This window comes from Austrofundulus limnaeus, unplaced genomic scaffold (genome assembly GCF_001266775.1).
Source record: "Austrofundulus limnaeus strain Quisiro unplaced genomic scaffold, Austrofundulus_limnaeus-1.0 Scaffold276, whole genome shotgun sequence".
NCBI lineage: Eukaryota > Metazoa > Chordata > Actinopteri > Cyprinodontiformes > Rivulidae > Austrofundulus > Austrofundulus limnaeus.
In genome coordinates, this window is record NW_013952678.1 from 243,416 (window position 1) to 254,225 (window position 10,810).

The 10,810-nt window shown below is 43.0% G+C and overlaps 1 protein-coding gene across 3 annotated transcripts in view; it reads right to left on the minus strand.

Annotated features, from left to right (window-relative positions):
* Positions 1-10,810, minus strand: part of svep1 (sushi, von Willebrand factor type A, EGF and pentraxin domain containing 1) — a gene marked incomplete in the record, with an annotated part of 133,423 nt that overhangs the window by 13,529 nt on the left and 109,084 nt on the right. For all 3 annotated transcript variants that reach the window (XM_014021032.1, XM_014021033.1, XM_014021036.1), the window contains 8 exon segments: positions 480-543; positions 3,181-3,336; positions 3,640-3,871; positions 5,224-7,931; positions 8,222-8,894; positions 8,972-9,139; positions 9,228-9,419; positions 9,514-9,598. In XM_014021032.1, coding sequence (XP_013876486.1) covers positions 480-543; positions 3,181-3,336; positions 3,640-3,871; positions 5,224-7,931; positions 8,222-8,894; positions 8,972-9,139; positions 9,228-9,419; positions 9,514-9,598 — 4,278 coding nt within the window.

Below are 10,810 nucleotides of genomic sequence, written 5' to 3' on the forward strand. Positions count from 1 at the left end.
AAAAAAAATATTTTCTGTGGTAACAGGTATTTCTCTGATTAATTATTAGACCAGATTTTTTTCACGAGACACAAACTGCAGGGAGGAAACACACAACTTTGGGCACAAATAACTAAATGTGCAGCAAACTGTAACATTTATGTAGATAACGATTATCCGCCCCACTAATATTTATACTCAGGAGCCACTACTGATTTGTACCACTATTTTTATTTACTTTTAGCAAAATCAACAATCTCTGTATTCTGTCTCCTTTATCAAGAACCTAATGTTTTTGTGACGGCCGCCATTTGTGATGAAAAATGATCATGTTAGGTTTTCAGAGCAGCAGGGTGTGTGCTCACCAGTCATTCAATGTGTGCTTGTTTGTCTCCTCCCTTCAAGTATTTATACCATGTTTTTATCTTAATGTGGAGGAAGGCTGGGTGTCACCAGCTGAAGTTAAACTGTTTAAACCAGTTTACCAGTATAAAACCCACCAACACAYGCTGGTTGTGTGCCACTCCATGTTCGGTCTCCCTGGCAGGTCTGAACAGAGTCTCCCTGAGGAGGAAGAAGAAGAAAAAATTAAAGAGCGTGTGATGAGCTCAGCACAGCAATACATCTTGTACTGATCTGAGCTGCAAGAGAAACAGGATACTATCAAGTACAAATTAGGTCTATGATATCAATATTTCATTTAAAGATTTTTCTTTTTGGCATTACAAAGATATCTAAGTGCTTTTAAAGCCTTCAGTTTACTCTGTGTGTGTGTCTGTGTGTGTGTGTGTGTGTGTGTGTGTGCTCACTCCATTAAAAAGCTCTAATGGCACAAAGTGTTCAAACTGGACATGCTCCACGGGTATCAGGGTTTCAGCAACGGTGACTCAGCTCTTTCTGCTGGCTATGAAACCACACACTCCTATTGACTGCTGAGGTGAAATCATGTGACTTTCTGTAATCTGATTGTTCGTCATTAGCTCAGTGTGCAGCCAGCTGTTAAAGAGACAGAGACTGGCTTTTTAAAATAAYAATTCAATTTACAAACACGTTTCTAAACAAATAAGTTTAGGAAAAGCATCAAATTTTATAATTAAGATATTTTCATATGTGAAATCCATATTAGGCTTAGCTGTTTAATATTTTATCTGAATCATTAATGTAGTGATTATACAACTTCAAAATTTAAAATAAGAATTGGGTAAATGTGAACTGAAGGTTTCTAACATCTTTAAACTAGGGCTGTCAAATGATTAAAATTTTTAATCTATTAATTCCAAGGTAGCTGTGAATTATATAAAACTTTTAAATTTTTAAATATTATTTATTTATTAAATAAATAAAATAATTTAAGCCATAAGAAGACAAAGAGAAAAACAAAACTGTACATAATATGTTACACATGGAGTTTTTTGTTTTATTTTATTTTATTGAACCTTTATTTATCCAGGTAAACTGTTTGAGAACTTCTCATTTACAAACATGACCTGGCATGAACTGAGTGCATTGCAATATACAAAYCTACATATYCAGCCATAGTAAAGTGATTGTAAATTTTAATCATGATTACAATTTTAATCTACGCCCATGCAGCACTAAAATTAATCAGAGTTAACTCAATTAATTTCACAGCCCTACTTTAAACTGATGAGACGATTTGACCACAGTGAGACGAATAAAGTCCCGGCTCCAAAACTGAAACCTTCAAGATCAGCAGAAGTTTGCAGCTGTCCACATGCAGACAAATACTTCTTAAAGAAACATTTATGGCCACATCTTAAAGATGCATGTTTGAAGGAGGGTGGGCTTTTAAACCTAAGAACACTGAATCAACTGTGAAGCATGGTGGTGGCAGCATTATGGTGCTGGTGCACTGCACAAAAGAGAGATTTAAGTTTCAAGCAGAAAAAGGAGGATGATGGAAAATTTATGAGTGATTTTTGTCATTTGTTATTATTTTTACAGTCATCCAGGGGACATGAGTTATTTTTAATTTTAATGAAAAAAATTGGTTCTTTCTCAGATTGTGTAAGTGTGAGGCTCAGATTCTCATCTCTTTCTACACATCAAAGAGGAAGAATGTTTACGGTGGACATGAGTTGTTATTGTCTCTCGGGCACGACCACGTTTCTGTACGTGACGGACAAAACACAGCTGACTGGGGGCTTGTTTCCACCTGCAGTGTATGAGTTTAGATGAACATATTTTTTAGAAAACCCATGTCAAACTCTGCACTCAGTATGACTTCCAAGAGTTACTGTTAAGCAAGAATCTCGCAGGAATAAAGAAACAAACTAGAATTTCATCTCATTTGTTGAAATATATTATTAAAATGTTTTTTTTCAAAAAGCGAAAACTACCTCCAAACCCTCATCAACTAGACCCAACCTGGGGGCCTCATAAACCTGGTCAGAGGTTGTGAAAATATCAATTTATTATTGTGTACAAAAATCACCAAAACAAGTCCATTTGAATAATTAAAACTGTATAACTCAATTCTTTCTTTTCCTTCACCAAATAAAGTTTGTAACTATTCAATTTATTTTTTTATTATTTGATAAAGAGGCAAAAACTGAACAGGACTTTGGGAGAGGTGTGGAGTAGCGAGGGATGAGGGGATGTCAGTTTGGCTTGGAAGGAAGAAAGGGGAGCTTTGAGGAAAATACGCTGGGAACCACTGAACGAGACAGAGTAAGATGTTCCAACAGGACAATGATCCCATTAAAACTGATTACTTAATGGATAAATGAGCTAACATTAAACTTCAGAAAGGCTCTTTCTACAGCTCATTGAAAACCTGTGGGTTTTAAAGCTAAATCCACACCATGAAATCAAACTATTTTAATCAATCATACAAATTCTGCCAAGAAGAGTGGTCAAATATCAAACCAGATTTGTGCCAGAAGCTTGCTGATGAAAACAAAACAAGTGTGGTTGAGGTACAACTTGCTAAGGGACGTTTAATTAAATATTTGTAGAAGTACTGTATATATTTGAGCCTGCATGTATAAGTTTGACCCTGTGTGGATTAAAAAAAAACCCACAATAAATGAAAAGTTCTTGTTTTTAAATCAGCTTTGAAGTTGTATGATTTGTACTCATTCCAATCCTAAAATCAACATGCATGCACATGATGAGTGTATGTAAGCTTCAGAGCACAGWTGAATTGTGTTTAGGAGCCAAACTGATCCTGAAGAGTACCTTCATCTCAAATCCAGGCAGGCAGGAGTACAGGACAAAGTCTCCGTAGTTGTAGCTGTCACCCTCCATGAAGCCATGAAGAAGAGGAGCAGGTTTCTCACACACCACCACCTCGCAGGAAACTGATAAAATGTTGGGAGCCCAGCTTCCGCCCATCTTATCACAGAGCACACAAAACAAGCCAATAAAGTAGATGTTTACTCAAGGTCTCCTCCTGAGAGACGGGGAAGACTTTCATGTGTCATTGACTTTTTGATCACAGTGATGAATAATGTTTAAACAGCAAACAGATGTTTCTGGAAAGGTTTCACAAGGCTCCATTCAAAAATAAATAAATAAAAAGAAATCATTAACGTTATATTTTTCCAACAGGTCATTTGTTGGCTGAATGGGGTCAGAAATGAGTTCACTAAAAAGGGATCGGCAAAGAGACAAATCATTAGCCACCATGTTTCCTACCTGACACTCCGCTACAGCTGACCCCTGCAGGTAGAAGCCAGGAAGGCACGAGAGGGTGACGGTGCCCCCAACAGGAGTGAGGTCCTTCCCGCTGATTAGCAGATGTGGGGTGATGTGGGTGGGTAATCGGCAGGGGGCAGGGCGGCACTGGACGCTGTGTTTGGACCAGGTGCCGTCACTCTGGCAGGACAGAGAAGCTGTCTTTGTGGCAGGTTCAAATCCGTCCACACATCTGCAGAGCAGAAGACATGCATAAAAGAACATATTTAATATTTACAAAACAAACAAATATGCTTATAACGTCCACCATTTTTGTTCAAAAAAACTAACTTTGATTTAGACTATTTAAGGAACTAAATTTAGCACAGAAAATATAGAAATTTGTGCTTGGTTGATTATTTCTTTAACAATGATTTGTGGCAATAAATCATATTCTGTTGAAATGTTTATTTACTCTAAATGATGCCATATTTGAGTATTTGAATTCATTAAAAAACTTGCCAAATCTTCTTTGGCAATGCCGAACAGCTTATTCTGCTACTGACTCATGTTTGGTGTCATTGATTGGATTGCATGTTGGAAGTCTTACGACAAATTGGAAATTTAACAATTTATTTATATAACAAACAGGAGCCTCTACAGCGTGCGGAAGAACCCTACACAGCCACAACAKTCTGGCAMCTCCTCCTCATGCTGCTCACCAGTCTGGCCACACACTGCTATGGGATGGCGTCCCATCCTTCAACCAGCATGTGTAACAAATCGGCCAGCATGGTTGTGTTGGTCACTCTAGAAAGAACAGCACACCAAAACTGATCCCACAAGCAGACTTTTAGCTAAGATTTTGGAAGAGGGTGTCTACATCCTAAGGTCGGGGCTGCCCAAAGAGAACTGATCAATAGCAGAGCTTACATCCTTCACGTGTCGTGTATCAAAACAAACAAGATGGTGAGCCTGGCACACTTTTGAATCAAAGGATTTGCTTAAAATTGGTGTTAATTTTAGAAAATAGGAAATATTTGTTGATTTAGGGTGTTGTTACACAAGCATGGGGCATGAAAATGACACCACAATGCCCCTCTAGCTAAAAGCTTGCCCACAAGTGTTCAGTGGGTTTGAAGTCAGGACAGCAGGCAGAACATTCCATCTTCTTCATACCCAAAGTCTGGAGGTAGTCTCTGATAAACCACGCTCTGTGGGGTGAGCGTTGTCATCTTGGAGGATGGATTTTGGTCAGACTGTGGAGATATGGGATCGCCACTGGTTGCTCACATGTTGACAATCAGGCGCCAACTAGGCGTTCGATTGGAGAATCTGGGGCTACCCAACGCTCAAAATAAGTGTCAACAGCAAGAGCAAAATAAGTTGTTTGGTATCGGCAGAGAAGGTTTGGCTATTTTTTCATGGGTGTAATCCATGTAGTACTGCTCAATACACTAATTCATTTTTCTTACAAATGTGACACCATTTATAGGGGAAATTAACAGGCTCTCCAACGATATAAAATTTATTGCCAAGAAGTATGGTTACAACAAGGAAATAATCAACCAAACACAAATTACTTCTTGTTCTATGCCTCTTTACCTGTATGTGATCTTGTTGGGGAAGGTGAAGTCGTTTCCATCCACCAGAGCGTGAGCTACTTCAGGTGGTTTCCCACAGCTCACAGGCTCACAGCGGATCCTGGGTTCTCCCCACCTGCCATCTTGTCCACAGGAGAGGTGAGGATACCCTTTCAGTAGATAGCCGAGTCGACACCTGTATGTCACTGTGTCTGGGAATTTAGCAACACCGCCTTGTAAGACGGCGTTCAGGACCACAGGTGGGGCAACACTGCATTTCCCTCTGCCACACACTGGCACCCCTGGGCTCCACATCCCTCCTTTCTCACACACTGCCTGAGAAGGACCCAGCAGTTTGAGGCCCTCATCACACTGGAACTGCACTCGATCCCCACAGGCGTGGCCGTTCCCAATAACCCTMCCAAACTGAACCTCAAGTGGGGGGCATAAACAGGGCTGGCACTGAGGCACAGAGCCCACCCAGAGGCCCTGAGAGGAGCAGCGCAGCATGGTATCCCCCACAACCCTGTAACCTTCGAAGCACACGTACTCCACCACGTCGTTGTAGTTGAAGCTGGAACCGTTCACAAAGCCGTGACTGATGTCCTCAGGTGGGTCGCAGCTAATGATGTCACAACGAGGCGGGGGTTTGTCCCAAAGTCCATTTGACTGACAGACAAGTGTAGCATCTTCGTTTAACTTGTATCCTTCATCACATTCATACTTAACTTTGTCGTTGTAGCCAAACTGTGACCCTAACACGTGGCCATGGGGTATGGAGGAGGGTTTCCCACAACGAGCCGGTAGGCAAGAAGGGAATTCGTAGCTCCAGGTGCCGTCAGCCTGACAAACACCTCTAGATGTCCCTTTCAAGAGGAAACCAGGCTGACAGCTCAGTTCAATTTCACTATTATAGGTGTAATCTTTACCTTCAATGATTATATCATTAGGCACCTTTGGAGGGCCACAAGATACAGGATCACAAAGTGGCTTTGGCCCATTCCACTTTCCATCTGCCTGGCAGGCGATGGTGTCTGTACCCCTCAGAACAAATCCAGGATTACACTCAAAGTGCATAACTTCCGGATAAACAAATTCCCCACCATGAGCTGTGCCATTAGTGAGAGCTCCTGGATCACCACAGGATACCGGTCGACAAACTGGGGCGTCACTAGTCCACAGCTGACCTGACAGACACTGCCTGACAGGCTCCCCCAGCAGCTCATACCCCTCCTCACAAGAATATCTGACCGAGCTGCCGAGCAAAGCATCAGTCACATTCACCCAGCCGTGCTCTGGACTGGGCGGGGTCTCACACTCTGCTGGCACACATGATGGGGCTRTCCCGTTCCACCCCCCGTCCTCCTGACACACCAACCTGGTCTGGCTGCTGATGTTGTAACCTGGGTGGCAACGRTACTCAATCACAGTCCCGTGGAGGAAGTTCAAATCCATGGGTGGAGCTGTTAAAGGGTCTTTGGGATCAGAATCGGTCACTCTGACATAATCCCCAAAGTCTATATGAGGAGGCAGGCCGCAGTCTGAGGGCACACACATAGGGACAGAACTGGACCAGCCAAACTCCTCGCAGGTCAGATGATCCTGGCCTAAGAGCTGGAAGCCTGGAAAGCAGCTGTAGAAAATAGTGACKCCAAAACTGTGATCCTGACCCTCCACAAAACCGTTTTCAATTGGTTGGGGTGGAGTGCATGAAATCTGCATGCAAGCGGGCGGCTCTGAGTCCCACTCTCCATCAGCCAGGCACTTGATAATCTCTGGGCCTTGCAGGCGGTAACCACGTCGACAAGAGTAGGTGGCACTGTGACCAAACTGGAGTTTCCTATAAACCACTTTTCCACTGGCTATCTGTTTAGGGACGGAGCATTCAACTGGACGGCAAGAAGGCACGCCACCGATCCAGAGTCCCTTCTCTCCACAGAGGACCGTGGAGTTCCCCACCAGATTGTATCCAGCCTTACAGCTGTACAGAGCTTTGCTGAGGTACACCAGGCCCTGCACATCAACTATACCATTTGAAACCTCCACAGGCTGAGGGCATTCAACTGGGATGCATTCTGGGTAAGGAGTACTCCACTGTCCACTTGCTAAACAGGAAACAGATGTTTCTTTTCTTAAAGTAAAACCACCTATGCACGTGTAGGTAATCATGGAGCTAAAAGGAAATGAAGGAGAGGCTGTGGACAGACTACCAAATGTAACTTCAGGTGGTGGGCCACAGAAAACCTGCTTACACACTGGAAAGGTGTTGTTCCACTCCTGAGAAGGGGTGCAGCGGAGGACATGAGCCCCCTCCAGGATATAACCATCCTCACAGGATAACTCCACTGTTCCAGATTCAGAGTCCAAACTTTTCAGGACCAGGTGGTTCTCCTCTAGCGGAGGCTCTGGACATCTGACTGGAGAGCAGCGTGGAGGCCTCGTCTTATCCCACTTGCCGTACTTGAGACAAGTCCAGATGGCATCCCCAGCCAGCTCATAACCCTCAGCGCAGAGATATTSCACTTTGTGGCCCACGTGGAAGTCAGAACCTTTGTAGCGTCCGTGGACGATGTCAGGAGGAGGGTCACAGGTCAGAAGGACACAGGTGGGAGGGTYGTTGCTGGACCACTGTCGGTTGGCTTGACAAACTCGCTCTGGTCGACCAACTAGTCTGTAGCCTGCGTTACAGGCATAAGTCACCTTGTTGTTGAAAGTGAATCGACCTCTGACCTAAAGGACAAACATACACTATGAGATTTGTTTATATATTCAAAGAACAATTAAAGCAAGGTGTAGAACTACAGTCCTGGAGGGCCGCTATCCAGCATGTTTTCTTGTTTTCCTGCTCAAACACACCTGATTTGCATGAAAGGATGATTAACAGGCTTCTGCAGAATTTGAAGAGGCAAYTRAATCTTTTAATCAGGTGTGCTGGAGCAGAGAAACAAGGAAAACATGCAGGGTAGGTCCTGAGTTTGACACCGCTGGATTAAAGTGTGTGTTCTGTTTTTGTTGCTCACCTGGATRTATCCATTTAAGAGTATGGGAGGAGCTGAGCAGGACACAGGTATGCAGGTAGGCAGGACTCCTCCCCATTCTCCACTAGCCTTGCAGGTCCTCCTCTTCTCCCCTCGAATCAGGTAGCCCGTCTCGCAGCTGTACGCGATCATAGCTCCAAAACTGTAATTTGTTCCTCTCACGTAGCCCCGATCGATGCTTTCTGGTCTGGAGCACCTCACCGGCACACAGCCTATGTCAAATGGCGACGGCTCCCACGTCCCTCCCATCAGGCATCTGATTGTAGCGGTGGTGTTCAGCATGAAGCCTTCCTCACATTTATAGCTCACCTCGGTGTTGCTGGCATATTTGGGTTTGTTGAAYGAATCTAAAATGGCATGCGGGGGATCAGGTGGACGTAGGCAGAAGTTGGCAATGCAGAYTGGAACCTCCATGCCCGTCGGAGGGACCCACATGCCCTGAGCGTTACACATGAGCTTAGAGTTGTTGCTGGCCGTGTATCCGTCAGTGCAGTAGTAGCTGGCAGTGTCTCCAAACAGCTTGTGGGTCTCGTGGGGCACGGCGTGGTCGATGGTGGGCGGCGGTCCACAGGAACGAGGCACACATTGGAGGAAGTCTTCACTCCATTGGCCGCTTGGAAGACATTCTCTGGTCTCGGGRCCAATCAGAGTGTAGCTGCATATGAAGAGGGTCATCAGGAATGAGTAAACAAATAACATATAACAACTTAATGGACTTAAATCCGCATTTACCCTTCTTTGCAGACATAGTGAACCTTGCTTCCCACTTCATARTCCTCTACGACAATTTCAGCATCTGCCAGTGCTGGAGGCTTGCTGCACAGGATGCTGATGCAGCGAGGGGTGGGCCAGCTCCACTCCCCCGTCGCCTCACAAACCACCTCCATGGAACCCTGTGGTCTTAAAAACAACAGTCCACTTAGTGTAGACAGTTACATTATGAGGTTCTAATGTCTCAGKTAAATAAAACTGACTCAAAATACCATACCTGTATCCCTCCACACAGGTGTAGTTGACAGTGGAGAGGTAAGTGTTGGTGTGGAAGGTGTAGTCAGCGTGTTCCACCCTAGGCGGCCCCCCACAGGTCACCGGGTAACAGATGGGGGGTGTACCGCTCCATCTCAAGGTGGAGAGGCACTGGAACTCATAGGGTATCTGAGGYAGGTAGCCTTTCTTACAGCTGAGGAGCAACAAACAACAATCTTGTACTTTTATCTGCACAAAATAACCAAGGTCTGCTTCTGAATTGTGACACCTGGTGATGGAAATGATACCTGAAAGTCACCTTGCTGCCATAGGTGAAGTTGTTTCCCTTCATGACAGAGTTCTCTGGAACAGCTGGTGTTGGGCAGGAGAGGGCTAAAGGGTAATATAAAGACAGTGATCAGTAACCAGTGCTGTGTTATTTTAATATTTCACTGAAACCTGAATATAAATAAATGTATGCCATCATTTGTGCACACCACTTCCTGCTATGAATTGTTGCTATAAAACATCACCAAAACCTTGGAAGACAAGCTAAATTTAAACACAGTTCAAAAAGTACTGTTTGGTATATTCTTGTATTACAWTACAACCAAAACACAAAAGTACAAAATATGAAAGAAATTAAAGGAACCTCTGGCTCACATGATCATTTCTATAATAAGTAAATGATACTGTTGTTGCAATATGTTTCTCTAACAAATATGAATAGACATGATTGAGTTTTTGTTGTTGCAGATGTTAATGTTATATGTTTCAGGTGCTTCAACCTGCATGACAAACTGTAMAGTGTTTCCCTTTAAAAGGCAATCATTACTGCAGTTAACAGACAACAGGGGTCTGAACATAACAGAGTGGAACCGGCGAGCCAAGTCCACCTCCCTTTCCTCTGAGAGGAAGAATGTGGCTCAGAGCCAAGGTGGAAGCTCTGCAGCAGTTGGGCTTTTCTGTCTATTGTTCAGTAGAAAACAAAAGGACAGCTGCACCTTTCAGGTTTAATTTTATTAAGTCTGTCATAAAACAGATAATCAGTAGATACTCTCATATTAATGCACAGATGAGAATGCACGAGATATTCAATTAGYCATTATCTGATAGCTATAATGATGCAGAAAGAACAACATTAAACTAAATATGATTGTGTGAGGTGACAGATCAGAAAATAGAAGAAATGACTGCAGTATACAGATGAGGACATGTGTGGACAATAACATTTTTCTCTAGAACTGCTCTGTTGTTTTGAAMCAAAGAAAATTAAAATTACTGACAAAAGCAACAAATACAATGACCTTATCGCTATGCATATTACTGTATTTCTACTACTACTAATAGTAGTAATGGAATTGCTTACTCAGGGATACAGTTTATACAGTTTTGTTTTAACWATCACAGATGTAACAACAATGTTTTGCTACTTTTTGTCTTTATTCAGACTTACATTTTTCTGGATGAAAATTTCCTGTTTTATGATAAAACTTCATAAAAGTAAAATACTGAATAWGAAAATGTTTAAACAAAAAACAAGCTGGTGTACCTTTTAAAAAGTAGTTGAAACCTAAAGATAAAACAGACACATCTAAATAATAA